This window comes from Ruditapes philippinarum, unplaced genomic scaffold, assembly GCF_026571515.1.
Source record: "Ruditapes philippinarum isolate M1 unplaced genomic scaffold, ASM2657151v2 ctg3848_1_1_1_1, whole genome shotgun sequence".
Classification (NCBI taxonomy): domain Eukaryota; kingdom Metazoa; phylum Mollusca; class Bivalvia; order Venerida; family Veneridae; genus Ruditapes; species Ruditapes philippinarum.
The window spans coordinates 33,080-59,475 of NW_026857841.1; the positions used below are offsets into that span (position 1 = coordinate 33,080).

The 26,396-nt window shown below is 31.3% G+C and overlaps 1 protein-coding gene and 1 long non-coding RNA gene across 8 annotated transcripts; one reads left to right on the top strand and one right to left on the bottom strand.

Annotated features, from left to right (window-relative positions):
- Positions 1 to 6,917: 6,917 nt before the first annotated feature.
- On the bottom strand, positions 6,918 to 21,715 carry LOC132751207 (beta-1,3-galactosyltransferase 1-like). Of its 7 annotated transcripts, XM_060741355.1 has the most exons (5): positions 21,577 to 21,715; positions 18,247 to 18,332; positions 10,318 to 12,643; positions 8,428 to 10,020; positions 6,918 to 7,921 (listed from the first exon to the last, which is right to left on the bottom strand). In XM_060741355.1, the coding sequence occupies exons 4-5, from the start codon at positions 9,689 to 9,691 to the stop codon at positions 7,914 to 7,916; spliced, it is 1,272 nt and encodes a 423-aa protein (XP_060597338.1). In that variant the 5' UTR covers positions 9,692 to 10,020; positions 10,318 to 12,643; positions 18,247 to 18,332; positions 21,577 to 21,715; the 3' UTR covers positions 6,918 to 7,913. The 7 variants fall into 7 exon arrangements, with proteins under 7 accessions (XP_060597338.1, XP_060597335.1, XP_060597334.1 ...); XM_060741352.1 differs by having other exon boundaries at positions 6,918 to 10,020; positions 10,318 to 10,362; XM_060741351.1 differs by having other exon boundaries at positions 6,918 to 10,020; positions 10,318 to 12,061.
- Positions 14,825 to 17,966, top strand: LOC132751208 (uncharacterized). The gene is made up of 2 exons (XR_009628650.1): positions 14,825 to 15,939; positions 16,284 to 17,966. It is a non-coding gene; the product is annotated as an uncharacterized LOC132751208 (long non-coding RNA).
- Positions 21,716 to 26,396: the final 4,681 nt, after the last annotated feature.

Here is a 26,396-nt window from a genome sequence, read left to right on the forward strand (position 1 = left end):
ACGTAACAGTTGATATTTCAACTTAGCATACAGTTTGTCAAAAAATGGTTCAAAGATTGGATTGATGTATAGGCGAAAAGCAAATAAGCATATCATAAGAATCTAGTCATTGCATGCGCTATAAAAAAAATATCACTATCATAAAATTAGATCATTGCTCTCTATACAAAAAGAGTTTACGCGAGCATTGTTGAGATCTCGTACCCAGCTGCCGCGTGATAACTGAGCTAGCTCAACCCCTAGACGTGTGTCTTTCCCCCGTCTGTATCTGGATTGAGCTCACCCTGTAAAATACACTTCCTGAAATATTGTACCAGAGAATTGCTACCACCATACATGTTATTAACATATTATTAACAGATAATTGTGACCCATCATGATATAGCAATTTTTCTTTAATGGTACAATGTGTAACTGAACGTGTATACTTTTTATCTAAATTGATATGTCTATACGACACCTCGCCTCATTGTTTATATATGTAATTATTGCCTACAAACGACTCTAGTTTAAGTATTATATATATATATTGCTGATCAATGTGATTTGTTCTCTAAAGTTTCTCGTTGAAATCTAAGATTATGTTCCTCAATATTCCTTACAATAGATACAGAGTGTCTTAGATAAGATATAGTATTATACTCTTTCTGTAATTTTATTAAATTAATGTCAATTGGCTTCTAAATTACAGCTATTGTGTATTTATATCCTTAATCTGACTTTGTCATTGATAAGCGGATGTCTTACGGTGTACAATATCTAGTGTTGTCTAAGAATGAGGAAGCAAATGAAGTGCGTATGTTAAGCCGCCCGGTACTTACATTTTGTTTGCAGATATGAAATATTACATGTGTGCAAAAATATATTTATATAAGTATGCATGTTAGATATTCTATTCGAATTATTTACCAATCTATTGTCAAATAAATATATTTTATATACATGTTATATATTATGCATTTCTATGCGTTCTCATCCTAGAGTTTGTATACATAACCCATTATAATAAAACGAGTAGTATTAGAATTATACTTTATTCAGAGTAAACTATTTTTATGTCTGTTAACAGTCTCCAGATATATGTGGTGTATGTAAAAGGTAACTTGCGTTATAATAACCGATATTATTAACGCTAGGGTTTTTTCCATTTTACTATACAAAGTACATACATATCGTGCTAATTAAATATACACAAATTCGAACTTCCTCACTGAGCTCATATCCTGATTATCCTCAGAAAATATCAACATGACTGCCTTCTTTTAATTATAGTAAACCTCAACGAATTGATGCCCGCTCTATTCTTAATAAATATCCTTTACAATTTCCTCAAGTAATGAAATTTAAACGAAACTTCAAAAATACTTTCAACAGTTACTACTAATGTACAAAATAAACAAAAGAATACAGATACCTATTAGAGAATAATTTAATCCAATATCTAAGTGAGATTTGCCATCTGCTCGTATTTCAGGACGCTACATAAATACCAATTGCATAATCAATGTCGTATATTTATATGTAAGTACAATTCCAGTAGAGTTCCTTTTTATTTGATAAAAAAGTGATTGGCAGTTGAGGAGAGAATGATATAGTTCACAGTTTATTTCTCTTGTTTGCTATGTTTGTAGATAAAAAATTCTCATCATATCAATTACATTTAATTGACACTAATGAGAAATTCCATGTCCCGCTAAGAAAAAAAAACCAACATATTCACAACTTGCTGATGGCTTAAGGTCGCTGAATCTAAAGAACAGGGGGTGGATGCTTACGCAGTGATCGTGTATCCGCCCCTGCCTGTAATAATAGACGGTAGAGCACCAGGGGAACTTTAGTTTATGTTAATATATTGCCTCATAATAAAATTGCGAAACTTCTATTGCAAACAATCCAACCGGTTATACAGGTATTGGATAGATTTACAAATTATTGATTTATAAATACATTAAGCACGCACTGGTTAACGTTATTAAGATATCTGTGTAGATTTTATTTGAATGCCTGTTTCATTCACAGGTTGAAAAATAGATTTATTCTGACATTATATTTTTAAATTTGCTAACACTAATGCAGCATTTAAACATAATACGTTTCACAAAATAGAACGAATGGAAATAATTATCTAACACTAATAACTTGTTCTAAACACATACACTACTCCATGAACTCCAAAAGCCCTTAAATTTAAACCTCTGACAGTAATTATAAATTATATGGCTCTTATAAACTATATATATAAGATTTTACCTTTATCAATTAAGCACTTTTCATGCGAAAAACACATTCTTTGCAATTTCTTTCTTCAAAAATACATAATTATTTGTTTATGCAATTTCTCTTTATAAATCTTACTTCAAACATACAAACAATTGTTATGCAATTTCTCTCTTTATAACCTTACTCCAAACATACATCGACAGTTATCTAACCATAATATAATTAGACGAAAAGTGCAGACAAGGTTTACAACCCACAATATAATTAGATGAGAATTGCAGACACGGCGTTATTATGTATGTGAAAATTAATCTATGTATGTTAAATACGATGGATATTTGTCACAGTTGCTAATTGAGACCACAGTTTCAATAGTTTTATCGAGAAACAACGTACTGCAAATACAATTATGTCAGAGACCATTTAAATTGTTAACAAAAATAAAATAGAAGTATAAAGTCATGCATCAAGCGTAAAACGGACCATGTTCGATCCAAATACAGACTAAATCTTCAAGAAGGGAATAAGTTTTCAAAGAAAATATGGGAATTTTATGTTTTGCATCAAAACATGATATTGAACTAAAAAAAACTCATTTAATGTATTTTCCTTATCTATATCTGGTAAAAAGAAAGTTTTATTACAATTATCAAGCCGGTGCTAAGAGATGTAACATTTTTATTATCCCTCATGTACATACACAATGAAACCGAGTCTGAAATTGTCATATCATTTTCATGTGAATAATGCTTCCGAGGGTCCGAGGGATCACCCTTTGTTGAGATTTTTAAGGGGAAGCATGGTTCCATTTTGACTTGTATATTCGTTTTCTACTAGTTTAGCTTTATTCCAATATTCACGAGGATTAGAGCTATTCGTATCGTGCAATGAAATTCTAAAATATCATATAATATATCTTTTTAGCATTTTTTATATTATGTATCTGATTTCTAGAATGTTTTATTTTATCCAATCAGAAGCTCTTTAACAATTGTATGCCTTTAGAAAGAGCCTATCTCTTGTCATTAATTTTTACGGGTACGGCTGTAAAACAAAACTCGGTTAATTTTTATCTTTATTCGATTGAATTGATATTGTTGGCAAACGCACAAACAAATTGGTAAATCATAATTATATTGTCTCTTCTATATAACGCATCTGTATGACAGAACCCCCCCCCCCCCCACAGTGTATTTAAATGCTTAATGCTTGCATGTTGTATCGTCTGCTTTAAAGTTATAATACGGAACTAAATACGGAACATCGTAGTTAAAAATAACTGGTATTATCTCTCATTAAAATAGGTTTTGGCGCAACGAATATGAACAATTATGAAGTTTAACAATAATGACGAGAAGGTATTTGGTAATGAAGTCAACATTCTTAAATGTAACATCAATTTTTGTGACCAAATATTCCCTCTATTTATTGAACCCGTTTTGTTATCTGATTTATGTTAATTATGTTCAAAGGTAAATTACACTTGACAAGAAGATCAAATAACTGTATTATTAGTCTCACTCAAATTGATATAATAAAAAACAATTTCAAAATTTTAAAACTCCCCCTTCATTCTATTCATGAAAACTGTATTGTAAATTATTACAAAATGGAAATCACCATTGACAAGTATATTGATATATAAGTACAGTATTAGTTTCCCTTTAATTACAGAATTTGAAGTTGTTGTTTTTTTGTCGCCTTTACAAGCTCTATTCAAATGGATAAAATATATTGTTTTTCGGTTACAGATACGTTATATCAGGTGTTTTTGTTTGTTTGTTTTGAAATATTATATCGTTCGTAACTTTTTGTTTACACATATACAAGATTCAGACTTTCTCTCTACTGCTCTGTTTATCCTCATTAGCCTAACCTGTTATAAAATATAACAGGTCCTAAACGGATGTGGGATCTGCAGTCTTATTAGGAATCTTATAATATACTCTCCGCGGTACATCACAAGCAACATCACGAGACACTCTGTGAAGACTTAAACGCCGAGAGGGAATTTGGCAAAAGTAAGATAAAATTGTGCAATCTAGTGACCTAAACAAGTATATCCATCCCATAAGGCCAATGATAATACTGGACATATAATTTTTATAGTACACGTTATACTTGTGCAAAGAACTAATAAATATCAACGCAACACGATTTATGCATGAGACTATTAATTTACACAGAACAATTATCTCTTACCTCTTATACCTTAAACTATCCCTCTTATCGACTCTCTACTAGAACTGAAGACGATTTAAGTTTTTATGTTTCGTGTCAAGATAGAATCTGTATTTTTTAAATACAATAACGTACAAATTAGTTTATGATATTTTATATTTGGTGTACCTGAGACATTTTCCAAGGTATTTGTGTCATATTGCACATATATCTCCATATAAAGAATAAAATGGTGGTTTTAACTTGACCCGCGTGGGTCAGGTTAGAGCGCTATGATTTCGCAATATTTGTCAAAGTGAACTTTGGAAACGTTAAAGAAGTTTTCAAATGAATGACATAGACTTGTTTCAATCATACAATATCTAAAATATCTGTTATTGTTACTTAAGAGGTTTATTCAAGTGTCCTGACTTGTTTTAAAACTATTCGGTCATTCTATTGGCGTCAAAATTTGGTTCATCATATATAGATATATTTACGTTTCAAACCCAAAATATATAAACTTCAAACAGAAATTCATGCCGAAATTTCAAGAAACGTCATTTTAGCCTGATTTGAGTACGTAAGATCATTTTAATATTTTTGTCAATATTTTGCCTAAATATCCCTTTAATTTAGCAAATAGAACGTAAATGAGACCATTTTTACGAGGTAACGCCGAATTCGTGAATGAAGCACTGAAGCAACGGCGGTTTATCACATTAAAAGTAGCTCAATCTTATTTTACCAGCTGCCTTCTATTGTTAAACGACACTTGTAGTTTGACTACAGGTATACAGAATATGACAAAAATAATGTTTTAAATGTGTTAAATTGACATATTTATTTGACGATAATACAAACGTCACCCTCAAAACGGTAATCAGGTTGTCTTTCTCACGATCGATCTAAAGAAGTAAACATATTCCTGAAAAAAAATTGTAGATCTAATGCTGGTTAAAGTATACATGTAATGTTGTAGCAGCCGTATGCGCTAATTCATTTCTTTTAATTTAATTTACAATAAAATATTTTGGTTCGTTTACCTACTGTGTTATTCGTTGCACAGATTCGGCGTTACTTTTACGTCATTTGCACATTCCTGCCTTACTTGATATGCACAGTGTATAAGCACTCAATGTTTTCAGCAATGCTTTGTTGGACTTCGTTAGACAGTGCGAAGAAAGTCTAAGTCTATACATTTCTGAATATGTTATCATGAAGTATTGTCAAGTAATCAGACATTTCAAAAGTTTGTTTGATTTTTTTTATATAGAGTCAATGCTGTTGAAATATTAACTGACTCCCTCAACTGTCCTATATAAATGTTTTTAAGCCTAAGCCTAAATTGTGTAATAAAGCACCATATGTTAGCAACAGATGTAGAAAAACAGCAGACATTAAACCCTGTCTATTGCAACATACACTCAGAGGCACTTATAACCCGACACTTACGTTTTTCGGTATAAATTGGTTATTTGCGGACGGATTTGGTTCAAATTTGAATAAAATATGAATTGAATAGGAGTTTGAGAGAGCGACTAGTAGCCCCTCGTATTTTGCTGGTACCCGAGCAAGCCCTTGTTCCGGAATCGACAAATATGAGGCAGAGGTGTTTACGTTGTTATATATATGTCAGGATATCCAAAGTTTCAGAACTGAGTAACATACAGATTCAGTAGGATTCAGATTCTGTTTAGTTAGTTAAGATTTTCTTAGCTATTTCAATTTACAGCAGCCTATTTCTTTTGTTATTCTTTTCAATTTTCTTGCCAATGAATTGTAAATAAAATTTTAACTAGTTAGTATAAATGTTGAATTTTGTATGGTCCAAATTTAAACAAAATCCTTCCACAAAATTTCCAATTTATATAAGTGACGGGTTATAAGTGCCTCTGAGTGTAGTCTTGACCGTTGATAACCGATTGTTTTGTAAATCATTTCACTCAAATAGAAAATTGTAAACAGAATATAAAATGCAATTCTTATCGTTTGAATTTAATCGTTTGAAAGTTTATTATATGTACTTTTCTGTTTTAAATTAACGGAAACATTCCCGTTTCACCAATAAGCGCATAACTGTTTGTACTCATTTTTCATCCGATGTCCATTTAAGATATTTTTTTATGAAGTCGCTCTAGTTTTTTCTGCTTGGCTGAATCCCAACAGTTCAGAACAATATGACATTATAGATGTTACATACGCATCAAAAAGGTTAAAGTTTATATGCAGTGGTATTTGCTTCCCTCGAGTGATGTTTTTGAGAAAAATACTAATTTAAGAGCTTTATCTGCTACTGCATCTATGCCTTTTTGAAATGAACCGCCACTGCTCATTACAAAACCTAGGTAAATAAAGTTTTCAACAATGTCTATGTTCTGCTCGTTTTATGTCCAAGCCTGATTTTTGGTCATTGGCCAACCTTTCGCAATACCATAATTTAGTCTTTTTAACGTTAACTTTTACAATACGCCTCTAATTGGTTAAGATTGTTTTTGAAGAGCTTCTGGTAAATACATTGTCGTCTGAAATAAGAACAGAATAGAACAGAAATTTTATTACGACTTGTACATAGTACATCATCTACAATACATCATATTCGCATATATAAATGCTGCATCAAAATTTACAACAAAACCTGGATATCACAATTTATATATACAATAATTTCATGATAATAAATAAATAGATTAACAAATAAACAAACAAACAACAAGCATATAGCTATGAAAAAAGATGTACATTTACTGTGTATACTTTTATAAATAAATAAGATTAATTATGAATATTATTGGAATGGAAACAAAACATTTGGAGAATGAACATTGATTCAATTTCAGACATTATGAGTTAAAAGTGTATTCCTAATGGAAAAAGCTTCTTTAACAATTTTTGAACAAAAAAAAAACGTATAAACTCATATATTTTTCTTGAGTTTAACAGTTCAGTAAATTTGCAGTCTGACAGGTTTCTGTAATAGTAAGTTTTAGGTGTTGTTTTCTTATAACGTAATGGCATGTACATAGACAAATAACATGGTACCTAGATCTATTCATCTTCAAAAGCTGCAACACAAACAATATATTTCTTCGCAAGGAATCCTATTTCTACTAATTCTATCATTTTGAATTCTAAGCTGAAGACCAATCATTCTTAGTCTACAAAAATAAAATCTAAAACAAATAGGTAGTATATCTAAATAACTTTCATATTCGAAACAAGTTTTACCATTTCTATATATGCATTAAATATGATTTTTCTATAAAGTTTAAGTGAAATTGTACAATAAGAAATGAATGCATATATTTTAATGATTACATATAATGTGCACAAATATTCGCAGTACATATTTTACATATTTTTCAATGTTTGAAAACTGTTTTATTTGCATAATTATGTACATATATATAGTTTCACTTAGTGTGGTTTTCTTACTGTCGTGATCCGGAGGGAAAACTAACAAAACCACACACCACCACCACCAACGGTTTACCACTTTGATTACAACATACAGGATCTTTAAATATATTCTTTCAACTTCCTTAAATTTAGAATTAACCCAAAGTTCAAATGAATAATTTAATATTGGTGAAACGAAGGCATTAAACAACTGACATAATGTTTTTGGGGTAGGATCATAATATTTGCATTTACATAACAGCATGTTCGTTGATTTTAAAGCTTTTCCAATCGAATGTTCTTGATTAAGAATAAATTTACCAGTAAAATTAAAAAATTACCTAGATAAGTGAAATCATTAACAGCTTCGAATTCTTGGCCATCATAAGGATTACATCTATAGACAACTGGCCTTGTCTAAAGTTAATTCACACTCTATATTTTCCTGAATGCATACTATATATCAAGCATGTTATTTGAAACTATGTAATCTAAAATATTCATAAACACTTGTGAAGTATTGGCATATGTCTTTATATCTTTTGAATATACAAAACATTACGACGCAAAGGTTTAATACCACGATGACCATTATAAATTGGCTGTACAATAAATACCATAATTTTATATATTTTCTATCACACTTACTATTCCATATATTCTGCAACATGTCTGGTGTGATCCCATGAGCAGTTATTAAATGACCACCTTTATAAACACATGTATTTATTCCCACTGGGTCAACTTTAAATCCAGGCATAGACTGAACCTCTAAGCCTAATGCTCTGACACAAAATGAAACATAGATATCCTCTAGATGAAAGAAAGGAATATTTGGTGATATTAAATATATTTCATTTATTACATGCATGCTTGTGACGTATCCTGTCCCTGAACAAAACATTGGGTAAAATTCATCCGGATAGCTTTCATAGGAGGCAAACCATTTTGATTCGTTGCTCCGTATAGGTTTTGCTCTTAAAAAACATGCACCCATTACAGATGTCTGTAGTTTTTCTTTATTAGTATTCGTTAACATTTTCAAAAGATTTGGAATATTTACAAACATATCATCATCGGTTTTCATGACGTAAACAGCTGTCTGACAAAAATCTGTTGCCCACTTAAAACCCATAAGTGTTTTGTAAGTTAAGTTCATGTATGTGTCAATGAAATCTTCCTTTATTATATCATGGTGAATATTGTTTTCCTCGAGGACAGCTTCTTTTTGCCAATTATCAGTGATTTCACCTAGGAGAAAGGCGTATCTTACATTTCCTTTATTGTGTTTCGTCACAGACAACCAAGTTGATCTCAGTGCCGCTCTTGCTCTATTGTTTTTGTGTGTCGTCATGATGAGGACTAATAATTCTATTGTTTGATTTGAAGAATACAACTGACATATATTTTTGTTTTGTATCACATAATTGAAGTTGTGTTGGAAACATGAGGTACAGATAGGTTGTCTTTTTAGTTGTGTTGTTTTTCTTAAAGCAGTTTTATTTTGAAAACTTTTGGTTTCATTTATTGTAACAATGGTTTTTTGACTGTCTAGCGGAGCATTATTTTCTTTATTAATGTGGTTTTGGTCGCTTAAACGAGCAATATCTTCTTTTAAACCGTCACTGAATTCTTTTCGGATAATCCTTTCTGTTGTCTGATGTTTTTCCCTGTCCCTAGTCCGGTTATGCTGTAATTGTTCAAGTTCTGTCCAAAAAAAATGTTGAACTCTGTTCGATGTTGCCATGTGCATTTCTTTTATATTCGCAGGTATTTTGGCATTGTTTGACAGTCTGAGATGTGACAACATGATGTGTAAACTAGCATATGTTACCAGTCCTATGACACATATAAACAATATGTTCAAAATCTTTTTTCTGATCCCAAAAGATGATATAACAGTTCTTTGCATTTTCGTAATACGAGTATTAATTTTAAAATATATTTCATCCAAATGATTTTCAATAACACTACAATGCACAGGTATTGTTGGAATTGGAATTGCAAACACTGTTTTTAAAGATATGTTTCTTTTGCTATCACAACCTATAATGATAACTATAATTGTTTTATGCTAAATGAATCTAAATGAAGAAGTTCCATAGAAGTAATTGAAGTCTACAATTGTTTTCTTTCGGTCGTGAAGGAGATTTTTGATCTTGTGTTTATTCAACCAAAAATACGAGCATTTGTAAAGAGACACAATTCAATGTTGTCAGGATCACCGTTTACTTTTACTCCCTAAAAACAGAAACATTGCATAAATTAAATGAAATTTAGAAATGCAAATACATTATATTGTTCTTTAAATATTGTAAGAGATCATAAAATCCCGGTCATTCCTACAATAGTTGCTTAATTAGTTTGTGGTTATAAGTTGTAACAGGTCATAATAGTGAATACCTTATCTAGTTTTATTAGATGAAATGATTGTGCAAAGCCTTTAATATGCATGCATTAACACATTTTAACCATTTGATTTTAAAAAAAAATGTAGTTAAATTGAAATGTTTGCTTGAAATCAAACAACTCTCTTACACATGCACTTTTGTTCTTCATACTGTAGCAGTATTTTTATTGAGACTGAAATTTTAAAAGCATCGATAAAAAATGAATTATTTTGAAAACTTAATAACATATATACAATATCAGCTCTTAAAGATTGACCTTATGCGTCCAGACAATTAGGCGCTTGTTCTTCCTTGCGTGTTTTAGCTTGCAATATGTAAGGTTCAATGTCATTCTAGCGTCACATTTACCCCATGAATATATCAGTTAAAACATTATCACTTTCCCTCCCTTGATGACTGTTCACTGATACAAAACATCAACTCCTCTTTACACCTCATAGTTTTTGTCGAATTAGCTATATGAATTTTATTTATCACAAACCCATGCCATTTTGGGGACTCCGTAAACACGGCAAGGCCCCGCCGTGCATAAACATGTAATATGCAAATATGTTTGTCACTTTCATTTAGAATAGTGATATCAAACTAATATATTTGTTTTACATGTATCAGTATTTTCAGAATATGTGATAGAATTTATGTAGATTAAGTATTAAATTTATTGATCTTTTCAATAACCGCTTCATATCAATTCGTACAAATCGTTTATCAAATTGAATACGGAATCCACACTTATTATCTGGTATTTAATAAGCAACTACTCACTGACTTATCATTGTCATCTTTTTAAATCTTTTAAATCACATTTAACTCAAAGTGAACATCGACCCTTTCACTTTTTTAATTTTCTTATCAGATGCAGGATCTTATACCTTTCATTTCTTTTACAAATTGCGCTTGAACATAATTTGCTCCTTTGTCGTTAAAAACAACAACAACAGCACAAGCTCCTTCCTTTAAAATATGTCATAAATTACAAGCTCTTACCATCATACAATTCCTTTAAATTTCTAATTAATGTAGACTTTGACATGCATGATCCACGAATTAACCTAAGCGTGTTGAAATCAATAACAATGATTGGCCTTTTAATATTTGTAGTTAATAATTAATTTCTTTGCAGAAACGGATTTTCTACAGGTGTAAGTACCAATATTGATAATTAAACTATTTGAACAAATGGAAATCAAACTTTCAAACAACCAATGTTTGCCTTCATGCTCGTCAAACATTTTTTGTAAGTAGATAAGTGAAACCATTTGTAGGTATACAGTTTCGTAAAAGTACTACTCTTCTTTTATTTTAATGTCTTCTTTTGTAAAGTGTAAGTTGAATTCACAGAAACATGCTATATTTCATAATCAAATGGAGATAATATTACATGTTTTAAAACATTGTTGTTTTGTCTTACCGATGATTTATCTTTAAGTTCAGATTGAATATTTATTACACACATTGTACATTCCAAATGAAACAGATATAAGTGTACAGTACATTTATGTGTGTATGTAATGCACGCATAATTGAGTTTAAACCATAGAAGTTTATCCTAAGCCTCGCTTCGACGCTTACGGTGTGACAAAATCTAAATAATTTAGCTAAACAATATTGTAGGCATTAGCCAGTTAACTTAAAAAATATAAAACGACTAAAAAATCACAAAACAAATTTATTAAATACATGCAGTCAAATATTTTCCTTCTTTATGTCCGGGACATAAAGTTTTTAAGCTGTTCGTGTGTCTGTATATCTGTCCGTCCGCCTGTGCCCATCTTTCCGCGCATACGAGAGGATACATATGTTGCCACATGAACAATAGGTAACTTTTTCTTTGATGTCATTTATTCTGTCAGCTTTAAGTCCCTGTTTTCCTTTGATGTGACATAAAAGAACAAAGAGTAAACAAGGATTAGCCGACAAGATGGGGGCATCTTAAGTTACGTCTCTATCAATAGCTTTATATTTTACACCCTTACCAATGTCCATGATCTTTGCAAATAAGATAACTGTGGTTTCCATTTCACCAGTTATCTTCCCTTTTTAGCACGTTGAATATAACACCTTGTAAGGTTAATTTATTCCGGAAAGTTGGATATTTCGTAAGTTTTATCTGTGCCAATCTTAGCACACACTCATTACAAAGAACATGATCTTGGTAAGTTACGATAATTTTCCCCAGTTATATACCTTACCTTATCATTTTGAATATAGGACCTTGTATGGTCATTCAGGCAACTTATCTATATCTCAAGTTTATTTCTTAAGACTTCATTTTTACCGATATCTTGTACTTTTTGAAGGTAGATATCTTGAATATTCCTCAAACTATAAGTATGGATTTGCGTCTATGGTACTTATATATGTTTACACTTCTGCTCATATAGAGCAATGTTATCGATATTAAATAGGAACATACTTACCTCTACCTTTTGGTGGAGTAAAGGTCACCAGAGCTAAAATATATGTTAACATTATTGCTCATACAGCATTGCTTTATTGACAGATTACTTTCATATTTTGTAAAAAGATACCATTTAAAAGTGTTGTTAGTTTAGTCACTAGACTCAGGTCAAGGTCGCCAGAGCTAAAAATACATTACTCATTAAACCATCTCTTTCTTATACGGTAAGAACATTATTTAAATTGTAAGTGGAGTTCGGCGTTAGTAGGGTCAAGGTTACCAGTGATAAAATACATGTTTACACTTTTGCTGATAAATTTTGTAATGTTTAAATACAAATATAGAGACAACAGAACAATTCCAGAAGAAGGTTACTGTAAGTGAAAAAAGAAACTATGTATCTTTATTTATTACCGAGTAGAAAAACCCATTGCATTCTATGTAAATTTTTAACAAAATTTAACGAGCTTAAAGTGGCTTCGTGGCCAACGTGTCGTTGTTACGACACTTGAAATAACACTTATCCAAGGTTCAATTCCGACATTTAAATCACAACAAGATAAAATCTACAACCTCAGTGCATGCGTTTTAATGTTCAAAATGTCAAGTTATCAGTTGTCATGATATGACCCCGAGATCAAAATTCTTCCTTTTCTTATCTTAAACATGAAACTGATATATTTTGCCGGGATGGGACTCATGTGTGTAACGGGAAGTGACTCATTGTTTACACACTGAGCACTGATAAAATATTGATAAAAGATTATGTTTTTTTTTCTTTTTTTGTTTCATTTTACGCCTTTTTCAACAGTATTTCAGTCATATAGGCGGGTAGTTTCCTAACCATCGTTCCTGGAGAGTTACACCAGTACTAGACTACCTTCCTCCGCGCTAAACTACCAAAGCATCTCCCGGGGGATAAAAGATTAATTAAATTGAAAAGAAGACATATCAAATACTGGTAATGATAACTACAGTGACACAGAGGTGACATTTGTGCGTTTTTATTTATCTCGTGTTCACGAAATACTTTGTAGTTGCCAAGAGTTACTATATCGTGACCACGGGATAATTATGTGTTGCGCACGAGGTATTTTGTCGTGGCAACGAGTAACTAAGTCGTGGCTACGAGATAATTAGTTGATGTGCACCAGATACTATGTCGTGGCCACGAGTTACTAAGTTGTGGACACGAGATAATTAAATCGTGGTCACGAGATACTTTGTCGTGGCCACGAGTAATTAAGTCGTGGGAACGAGATAATTAAGTGGTGCGCACGAGATACTATGTTGTCGCCACGAGTTACTAAGTCATGCCAACGGGATAATTAAGACGTGCGCACGAGATATTTGAACCAGTCAGATTACTCTATTTATATAAATTTTCCTAGTTAACTAGAAACTGGCAATAGGACAATAATGCCACTACTTCACCTGTTTGTCAAAGTGCCATAAATGCAAGTTATTGATTGGACAATGACTTTACAGTCAGCGTCATTGTGATCGTGATTTCTGACACAATGACCACAATGTCATCTACTGATCAGGTGCAATGATCATTATTAGTTATATAAACCATTGCTAAATCCTTCTTATTATTCATCAGACAAGTGTTTTACATAAATAGTATTTGTTGTCTTGACCTCAAACATCTATATAGGAAATCTACTCGTCTTATTAAATAAAATCAACCGCCGGGGCTTAGTCCTTCTCAAGTTATAATTAACAGAGTTAACAGGCAGTACATATTGACCAATTCTATCTCAGAATTACCCCCACGAAAGGCCATAACTAACTCAAAATTAATGTCTGATTTATTGGCCATGTGACCTTCCAATATGATCCTAAAAACATGTATAAAATGAATATCTTCAGAATTGTCAAAGGTAAATGTTGCACGAAAAACTTTAGTCAGATATAAAGTAGGATGTCATGGACCGAAACGCTCGTAATTATCATCTTGGACTCGGATCGACTGAATTCTATTATCGTGCACGTACATATTTTGCACCTTTCAAGTGTAATATTTCTTTACTCTTTAATGATTTAGTGTCAAATATTCGTTGTTTCTAATAGTGTATCGATATTATATCTCTGCGCACGACTGAATATTTCGTGGCCACGACATAGTTTCTCTTGCACACCACTTAATCATCTCTTTACCAAGACTTAGTAACTCGTGGCCACGACATATTATCTCGTGCGCACCACTTAATTATCTAACGACTAGAAACTCGTGGCAACGGCATAGTATCTCGTGCGCCAGAGATAAATAAAAATGCACAAATGTCACCTCTGTGCAACCTCAGATAACCGATCCAAGGACTTTGCCATAAATGAAATTAAATTCAAAGATTTAAGAAAATTAAGATTAATCATGTAATGTAAGACAACATATTAAAGTATTATTCATTAAATAGCCAGTAATTCATAACACAATTTAATGTATGAACGTGTAGAACCTGTTTGAGGGCGTATATAGGAATGTTTTCAATAATCCTTTAAATTGTCATGCAATATGGCCCGTAAGTCTCGTTTACTTTCACTTTCTATTTACCACTTCCGGATACATCGGCAGACTTATTTACCGTTACGCATATAGGTAACCCCGCAGAACTCGAGAAATATAGAAGTTAAATTTGTTTCGGTCCTCTTCAGATTTGAAGGAATGGAAAACACGGGTCAAAAAATGCAGGTAAGTCAATTATCTGACGGAAAACCGAGGAATTTATAAAGTTTAATAAAACCAGTTTATTTTCGGATACTGACAATTGTTTCGGATGTTTTGTCATGGTAGTGAATTCTAGTTGTTTAGCTTTTAGTATTATTTTAAAACTACAATTGTGAGAAAGTTATTCCATCCATTTTAACTTATTGAAATAAACAATGGAGAAACACTTTAATTCTAGTGTATTTTAAAGTTATACAAAATTCGGACATTGCACAGTAATTCGGATATTTCTTCCCTTCCATTCTATTAAGATTTCAATTACATACATTAGTATAATAAACCCCAGGTCCCAAGTAAAAGTTTTGATAATTAAATAATTAGATGGATAGATCATAGATTTATGCAAAGTTTAATAGTATTGTTACATTTCTTACTATGGGGAATAGTATCAAGGTACTTACACTTATATTCTCTTCCTGTTTCAATTATATATACTTGTTAATATGGTACCTAGCAAATTATGATTGAAAATTAAAAAAAATATCATTTTTGAATAAACCATTTCAGATGTGTAGACAGGGAGGTATATGACAAGTATAGAATATATAAATGTTCACTATGAACCATAAATCAACTGTTTGCACTGCCTATGATCCTGAAATATCTATACATCAATGGTAAATACATGTAAAATAATTGATTACTTTTGAGATCGGAAAGATAAACAATTATCAAAATATTTTAATAATTTTTGGATTTCACTGCACGATAGTTGATAAGTAACTAAAACATGAAACACAGTCATGTTCCACATTGAAGATCAATATTTTTACTGCTATATATTATGTGCTGTTGTTTACATTTAATGTTTATTTACTTCAAATATGAAATTTTCTGTCAATCATGACCAACTTATTAAAACTAATGTAAATATCATTTCTAGTGTTTTACTCAGTGAAATGTATTCAGGTCTTACACTTATACAACATATTTATTGATTTTTTCATTCTGCTGAAAAAAGGAAAACAATGAAGGAGAATTTGCCCATGAAGACCTTTATTGCAACTAACATCTTCCTGTTCTTAATTTGAGAATGATATTAGAGAACACACAGTTATAGTGAAATATTAGTTTAATATAAGCCACTGAGAATAGTCAAATGTACTTTCCTGAAGAAGATGAATGACATCCAGCACAAAAATATTAATGTGACAGAGTATGATTTTATGGTGTTTGACACTATGATACCATAATCTACTTAACTTGTTAATGTCACATTGATAGAAACAGAGTGAAATATTCACATTTCATTGCAGTTTTAAGTATTGAAGCAAGATACTCTATAAATACCAAAGTAGAAAACACACCAGATATAAAGATTTTCATGGAATCACAGTGACAGTAAATGACTATGATGTAAAAATGAAAAAGAAATAGAAAAAATGTTATATATCAGCTACTACTTATATTGTGAGGTAATCATTGATAAGCTCACAAATTTGCATTCAAAGCTTTGATATCAAGCTGACAATTTTTCAATTAGAATATGATTTATAACTCTATGATAATTTGTTCAATTAAATTTTCAAATTCTTTACATTTGTAAAAGGAAATATTCTTATTCTTGTATCAGTAGACATTTATGGTTTAAAGTTCCATTGTCCAAATAAATAATAATAATTTCAAGTGCTTTCCTGAAGTTTTTCTTCCACTGGAAAATCAGTGTGATATATTTGCAAAGCAGTGCACTATAAATTGTGTAAAAATAAGAGTTTTCAAACATATGAACTTATTTTTTTTGTTTCTACTATTTGGCATATATTTATAGCAGTGCTTGATCATAAGGGTTCATCTGCAAAATAAGTGCCACTGTGTACTTAAATTATCTAACAGAAATGGCTAGATTGCTTGAATATGCAAGCATTGACTACAGTAAATACTATGCATGTCATTTTGTCTGTCATGAAATGGAAACAGACACTATCTAAATAATATTGATGAAAAGTTCTTGACAGCTCTTCAATGACTACATTTACACATATGTACATGGACAGAAGTTAAAAGAATTGTGTGGGTTTTTTTTGAAACATTGACAATGTTGAAACAGTCCACATTGGTATATTAATGTACCAGTGATGTACTTGTTTTGTATCAAGTGCAAACTCTAAGTTTTGCATGTTTTGTACAGATAATTCACTTTTGGCCAAATGTCAACAGGTTCAATACATTATAAAACAGGTAATTTGAAACACAAAGAAGTATATGGTATGTAAATAACTGCCCCTCTTTCAAGGAATGCAGAATTGCAAGTCTTCTCCAATTTTGTGATAAAGAGACAGACTTGGGCTTTCTAGCAAACTAGTGTTTTGCTACAGAATACTCAACGCAGATGAATTACATTAATATTGTTTACTTTGGTATTACTACCTGCCATGTACAATGCAAATCATGGCTTTTCTAAGAGCAGTGAAAGGCTATAACTGGAAGTAATTTTACTCATCTTGCCTCAGAAACAAATTTTTCTTTGAGATGATTTTTATAATATTTAATAATGGTTATAGATTACATTACTTTACAATGGCAGTGATCATGGTGATAGTATGAAATGAAACTCAATCAAGATAGCAACATTTTAATGCAGAACATCTTTTTACCATTCATGTCACCTTACAAGTCTATTTATAATAAATTTATCTTAACTGTTTTGAAACTACATGGTGCCTGGTTAAAACTGTTTTGGACAGCCATTTGCAGAAGATAAATTATCTTTGAAAAATTAAGTTAATACAAAGCTACAAATGACAGGTTTTTTATTTCTAACAAAGACAGATTTAACTAAAAAATATGACCCACTCACTTGAGAAAAATACTTTAAACAGTATTTAACATGAATTAACTACATATGCCATACTGTTTGTTTATTTAGCTACACTGTAAGTATTTACAAAAACGAGAAGAGTATGTTATACAAGAATATTTCTTACCAAAACGATTTTACAGCAGATCATGCATGTGTATTTACATCGGATACTGACGTCTTTCATCTCACCACTATCCTCAGTCTAAATATCTACAGGAGAAAATATTTCATTGAATTTTATGACAATTTAAATTGGTTATATACAGCTTGACTGTTTGTCCTTTATAAAGATAATAGTAATAAATAATATTTTCAGTTAGAAGAAAATATAATCAACTAAAACATACTGATAATCATAATGAAACGTTTAATCCGAAAAATGCGCTGTCCGAAATTTCTAAACATTATATACTTCTGAGAGATAATCAGGTAGCGCTATAGAAAATTGAAAAAATCAAATTCCCCAGTCTGAAGTCAGGTGCGAATGATGTTGTATCAAATAACAAATTTATTAGATTTACATGGACATGAAAATATTACAACACTTATTGCGATAACCTGAATTCGAAATGACACACCCACATGAAAATTAACGAAGTTGTCTTTCATTGATACTTGTTCACAAGATAAAACCATTTGCATTTCGTTACAAAACAAAAAACTTTGCCAATTTCCACATATCCTTTGCTCTCTGTGTAAGTTTTACTTTCCAACCGGCATACAAGTATTACCCAATATAGATAAGCAATGTTGTAAAAATGTATGGTAGTTGGAAGTGCAAAATATCGTGAAATCTCGCAAGTCACATGACGAGACTTACATACCCTATTCAAGTCGAAAAAAGTTCTAATTCTCAATTTTAATTTTTTTCTGAAGAAAGTATTACAATTTCGTATGAAGAATTGACTCTGATTTAATATTGTTTCTATTGAAAACTTATATGTCATTATTCGCATAATTATACTGTAAACGATTACTGGAAACGTAGTTTACATGAAGAAAACCCTTCACTTGAAATATTGGCCATTCATAATCAAACACATTTCAAAGCATACAGATAACCATCTGGTCTGGGAAAACACAATGTATAAACAATGTATAAGTACAATGTATACGTCAATAATTGTCAATAATAGGAAGTGTTACTTTGACAATATTATAATAATCGCCACTCTACATCGCTGACTAAATAAATGAACGTTTTGGAAACGAAGAATTTACGTTAGCTTTTGAAATATTCTAAATTTATGCACACAATGTTATAACATCGTGTTATCAATTGAAAACTTTTTTTAGCTTGGTTTTTAAAAATTATCATTGCATTAGCTTTTTAAAAGTCACTTTAATTTTGGGGAACCATTTGATAAATTTTTTTCTGCATTTTTTGAACCTTTTAAGGGCCAATGATTTAATGACCCCTTTTTCTTTTTTTTGATTTTTTTGCATTTATAAGTTTTTCCTGCAATGAGACAAATACAAAATTTCTTGCAGTAATCCGTAAATATACGCATCAAAAAAATGTAACATAAATGTCCGTTATGATCTCCTTGCTGATTAAAATTGAATGTAAAAGTTTACTATGTCAAGAGGTCCAAGCAAATTGCATTCTGTTTTAGGCTCGTTTTTCTTTGGCATACCAATACATATGTATTGAGAGAAAATAACTTATACACATATATTAGTTCTGGTAGTCGCTTTAAAGCCAGAACACAAAGACAGTTTAGTATTTGTTATTCGTAGAACCTCAATGGCAATCTTATATCATATTCTACCTACTTTAGTCAAACAAAATTAAATTTATGAGTTTTGTTTAAAAACCCTCACCAGATTATAAACTGTACAGTCTTTGATTTCTTGGGGTTCATTACCAAAATATATGTATATGAATGTTCAGTAAAAAAACATATTTTGTTTAGTTTTAACTTAGGTTTAAGTATTCATTTGCAAGAGAAAGTGATAAATTTAAAACTGTACTGATTTCAATAAATTGTTAGAAACATTTCCTATTGCAATATATCAACAATTGTGCCTGTACATCTCCAATCGATACTAAAATTAAATATAGAAAATATCAAATTATTGCAGCGATGTTGTGTTCTTGTTGAAAAGTATATCTGTTCTATATACTTTGGTATCACACTTTGCTCAAAGTCATATATTAAGAAAAACCTTTGTTTCAATGAGCGAAATGTGATGTACATAACATCTTCTATGAGTTTAGCATTTTAATAGTTTAGAATAAATGTTTTACAGTAAAACATAAATAATGTATATTTTACTGTAATATTTTTCAATTTGTTATTTATTTTATTCAGGACCAAATTCCACCATTTCGAAGCGGGCGCACCATTTAGCTACGCATGAATATCTTTCACAAATCTACAGTGCATGCATATCTATCAAACAGTAGAAGCGCATGCGTATCTGTGTAATGATATAAACAAACTTATCCACTATCGCCTTTTATATTAAATCAAATTGCTTTAATACAAAAGCAAACACATTACACAATGAATTAGTCACGTGTGAACACTACAGACAAGCAACTCATTCATTTTCTGTTCATGTTCGTTTTTAACTATGTTTGTTTAAGCTGTTCAATATAACATGAATGTAAAGTCTATCTTAAATCGTACTGCTTACTTAAAATCATTTAAACAAAATTATCACCACCTTGGCATATATTAATTGTGTGCCGCCTTGCATAGAAATGATTATATTTTTCTTCAATGCCAAGATGGATACAATGATATAGTATTTGTTGGATACACTTTTGGGAAATTTCTGCATACTTATTTTGGCCAAAGGCCTTCAAAAACAGTCTGACATCTTTAAAAGTTAAACAATTGAATTTAAGATGAATATTTATTCATGAAATTTGTAAATAAATCTGCGAATTGTTTTGGCCATTCTAAGATAAGTTAAATAATTTCCAGAATTGAAAGTTTTTTAAGTTCTCTCACTTTCTAGTGTTTTTTATATTAAAGTTCACCTCCAACAATCTATTTTACATTGCTTTGTAAATCTCATGATAACGTTTTATATTTTTTTCAAAACAACAGATTTACCTTACCTCGGTCAAGTATTTTTTTACAGGAAGTGAAACTGATTTGAGACGGCCTTTGTCCGGAACAAATATACTGTTCTAACATAAAATGTTGACTACTGACTTAGTCAAAACACTTTCTTCTGCATAATTATAACAATTTTGTCTGCTTTTCTTAAAACGATTGTGACATTTAAATATAAATAAATTATTGCAATTATGTATTGTTCTTGTTAAAAAGTATTTCTTGCCAATATACTCTGGTATTATATTTACCTCAAGGTCATATTAGCCAAATGATTTAATATGTTTTAATACAAATGTATAAAATGCTAAGTCGGTTTAACATAAATAAAATCTAATATAAATGACTTACAGTAAAACACAAATAATGTACTTTTACTCTACCTTTCTGTAATAATCTTTATTACATGTGCTTCAATCCAGGACTAAATTCCGCCTTTTCGAAACGGGCGATTCATTGAAATTCGTATGATCAAATTTCACTAACTTATCAACGGCGCATGCCTATCTATTACAAGTTAAAAACGCATGCGTGTCTGTCCTGCTAATGGCCACGATATAAACACATGTTAGAAAATTGTCCCCTTCGACATATATGTTTTGTTTTGTTTTTAATTCAACAGTCAACATATTTTTAAAAAAAACAACAACAAAACAATGATTGGTCACATGTTTTGCACGAAGACAATTAAGACTTCATTTGTGTCCTGAAATGTACATTTCGGATGAGGTTTTGTTCACACTTTACCATTAACTGTTCCTTATATCAGAGTATCAATTTCTTGAATCTCTTTTAACAGTTTATAAAAGCTGACTTTTCCTTATAACAGTATATAACAGTTCGCTATTCTTGATAACAGTACATTACAGTTAAGTGTTCTTTATTACAGTATATTATAACGCTAAATTATAGAAAAAACGAAAAACGAGGGGAAGTCAGAAAATATCCGGACTTTTGACTCGTTCTCGAAAACCATTCAACATTTAAAAAAAACTTTCTACTCTTTTTTAAAATATTCTCCACCTACGTCTACGCACTTTTGCCATCTTCGTTGGTGCTTTTGTTTTAGGTACTGTATAACAGCAGATATCAAAGCCGCCCTGGTCTTATATTTCTTTCCAGGAAGCAATTTTTTCAGGTCTTTAAACAAATAAAAGTCACAGGGGGCAAGGTCTGGGCTGAGACAGCAATTGCCATTTGTAAGAGTTGATAACCTCCACTGTAGCTGCGGCGGTATGGGAGGAAGCGTTATCGTGAAGAAAGAGGACATTTTTTTCTGTGCTAACCTGGGACGCATTTGTTTCAGCTTTTCTCTGAAATTTTTCGGAATTTCTTCAGAATAGTACTTGGCGGTGACAGTTTGACCTTTTGGCATGAAATGAGTAGGTATAATTCCTCGTGAATACCAAAAGGCAACAAGCATGACTTTGCCAGTCGAAGGAGAGACAGCTTAAACTTTTAAGGAGGTGTGGAGCCAGCTCGTTTCCACTGGTTTGAATAAGCTTTTGTCTCAGGTTCGGAATAATGAACCCACATCTCATCTCCAGTGATAATGCGGTTCAAAAACTTATCTTCTTCACGATTAAAACGACTTAAATGTTCTTTTGCATTGGTTACTCTGGTTGCCTGTTGATCTGCTGACAGCTGTCTAGGCACCCCCCTTTCACTTACCTTGCTCATACCTAGGTGTTCGTGTAAAATCTTGTGTGCCATGCCTTACCGATGCTAAACTTGATGGCTACCTCCTCCAAAATTACTCGACGATTTTTGTTGACAAAAGCTTTAACATTTGCTACAATTGTTGTGGTCACCGCCCTAGCTACGCTCCCTTCGCAGCTTACTGAATACACTCCCGTTACTTCAGACCGCTGCTGTAATACCCGTCGATTCATGATATTGACCTTTACCGTGAACTTTAAACGACCAATGAAAGTTTTCCAAATTCCAAATCAGCCTAAAATCTTTATACGCATTTTCATTGGTTGAAACAGATGACGTGTGTACAAAATTATAAATAGACGGGTATTTCCTCAAAATTATGTAAACAAAATACAAGAAATAGCGTAACCGGTGCCAGACATCATTACAGAAGTTTGTTTTTCGTGCAACCATTGAACAAAATTTGGATACATTTGATTGTTCTCAACATGGTCATTTAAGTAACTTTGTTTTTTAAGGAAAAGCGCACCTTCATCGACATAATTTGCGAGAGAAACCAATTTCCGCGATCTAGATTTACAGTAGCCTACTGTACATCGTAATAAAAGACATTGACAGGACAAATTTGTATGTCTACTGTACTCTGATTCAGACAACTCTATATCATGTGTGAGGAAGATGCACCTATAAGTGATGTTGAAGAGAATAGAGATTGTACTGTATTTGATAAAGTAGCCAATAGTACACCAGCCTGATCTGCAGGTGTCAAGACAGTTCAGGTGTCAATATGGTATGAATTTTGATTTATGTTAAAACATTTGAGTTTGTGATAATGTGTTAGTAATGTGACATTATTTTTCACTGTCCAGATTGTTTCAATAGACAGACTATTTAAATTGTGATTGAACAAAAATTAATGATAGTTGATCAGTGAATCCTAAATATAAAAAGACTGCCACACTTTTTTAATAAAATGACAGCCACACTCCTTTAATAAAATGACAGTTTATGAAGGATATTTACAAATATTTTTGTGGTTAACAGGATTTATTTACTCAGTTATTTTAATTTAAATGATCACAGAATCATGACAAATGCATACCTACCAAGGGAAAACATGATTCAGCACCCTTAGCATTACTAAATGTGAAATTTCTCAAATTGGCCAGATTATCTTTCAATATGGACTAAAGCATTTATCAATTTGAAAAAGACTCTTCACAATTTGTAGTGACTGAAAAGTGAATAGTGCAGACCATGATCAGATCTTACAACACAGATGTGCCTCCACAATAGTTTCTATAATTCTATAAAGTGTTAAAATTGTATAAAATATGTAACCATGCAGCTAAACAGAAATTTAATCTATGTGTGCATGGAATATAGAAAATTAAGTAGCAATTATTTCATACAGTGTTTGATTTCTCTTAAACTCTTTTACAATTGTTGGTTTTTTTTTTGGTTTTTTTTATGGTTTTTTTTTATTAACAAAATACAAATGTAATTATATTTAGAAATTCTAAAATATCCACTATATTGATATTCATTTCATTTTGTTAACAAGAATATGTGAAGCTGTAGATGATATGTTTTGAAATTGTTACATATTAATATAAACATTTACAAGATATCTTCCAGATTTAACACAATAGAGTAATTTATGTGGCTTTTAAATAAAAAAATCTTGTAACTGTTATCATAATTTATAGATTAATTAATAAAAAAGGACCATTACAGTTATCAAAATTGATTTATTAATATACATGTCAGGGTTATGCAGGAGATTAATGCTTTTCATGTATTAAAAAAACAACTTATAATGAGGGCCCAGTGGATTTGTTCTTTACTTGAAAGTTGAAAACACAAACCTTTTTTAGGCAAAGACTGTTAGGGGCGTTTGGCATATGTGTTTATATTTATTTGACCTTTATAGCTGAATGGCTTAAAGTTTAGTATTCATTTGTCTAAATACAAGAACAGAACATTGCTTCATGGACAGTCAAAGTTCTTGACAAGAAATGTAAATAAGACATATGAGCCGCGTCGTGACAAAACCAACATAATGGGTTTGCGACCAGCATGGATCCAGAAGAGCCTGCACATCCGCGCAGTCTGATCAGGATCCATGCTGTTCGCTATCAGTTTCTCTACTTGTTATAGGGTTTGTGAGCGAACAACATGGATCCTGATCAGACTGCGTGGATGCGCAGGCTGGTCTGGATCCATGCTGGTCGCAAACCCATTATGTTGGTTTTGTCATGACGCGGCTCAATTATATATCTTCCAAAATCCATAGGTCATTTGAAATGTAAAGAGTTTGTTAAAGTTATATTACTCTTCGGAGAAGTTAGGCACAAATATCTGTCTTATAGAGTGTTTAAGGTCACATAATTACAGGCTGCCTCAAAAACAAAGTTACTATTTAAGTTTGGCCATGATAGCTACAGGGATTTTACTATTCCCAAATGTAAGGTGCTTATGGGGTATTGAAAGTATAAATTAAATAGTAGCTCAGAAGGAAATATTTTAGGAGATAATTTAATTTCAAATTTTAAGTTTCTGCATTTTGACAGATTTCTATAGATGTTTAAATGGATCAACACCATTTACTTGTTATCCTCTTCTGAAATTAAGGTGGACTATATTTTGACATTTATTAACATATAGATGGTTATTTTCTTTGAACAACAGGACTGTTACTGTATAATTAAATGATGTTTTCATACTGTACAATTCTTATATACAGTACTCTATACATGTTTATAATTGAATTAATGTCATAACTTCTGTTTTTTAGGGTATATGACCAAAACCAGAAAGATGTGTTTCATCCAGTGTTCACTGTTCACAGGGGTTGAAGAGCTTTGCTAGCACTTACAGCTACAGCTAGGCCAACAGATTGTGCCAAATAAACATTGTGTACTAGGTACATGTATAAAATAACCATTAGAAATAGTACAGTTGAACTTGAAGGCAGAAAACATAGAAGAAATCAGTAATCAAAGTATCTGTGGATCTGAAAGTGGGAAGTAAATGTTATGAACAAATGACTTATGTGATTAACATGCTTTTACAGAAGATAAAATAATGATTTTGGACCTTTTTTATTAATTTTAAAAATAAAATTTGGGATGAAGAATTATTTGACATACTACTACACCAAATATCAAATCAAGTCATCAATCAGAGTCAAGTAGCAGTCTTAAAGTCTTCATAACTGCAAAAATGTTGAAATATGGTTAGACTACAATACTTGGACAGTATGGACCATCATCAGTATATGATCAGATACCTGCATTCAACATATTGATTAAGTTTAAGTAACTTAGTGTTGGAACACTTCTTCATGGAATTATAGTATAGTGTGTAATTGCAGGTCAAGGTTTTGTCCAGGTTTTGTCCAAAATGATAAGTTTTTTGAAAGGCAACACTGTCACACATAATCCTTTGCCAAATTCATGAAAACTACACATGTATTGGTGCTGCAAGTTGTGACATTTGTCAGAAAGATGTAATGATGGAAATTGTAAAAAATTATTTTTAC

Bases quoted from the DNA above. Each gene is read 5' to 3' on its own strand.
- LOC132751207 (XM_060741354.1), bottom strand. From the start codon at position 9,691: ATGCAAAGAACTGTTATATCATCTTTTGGGATCAGAAAAAAGATTTTG.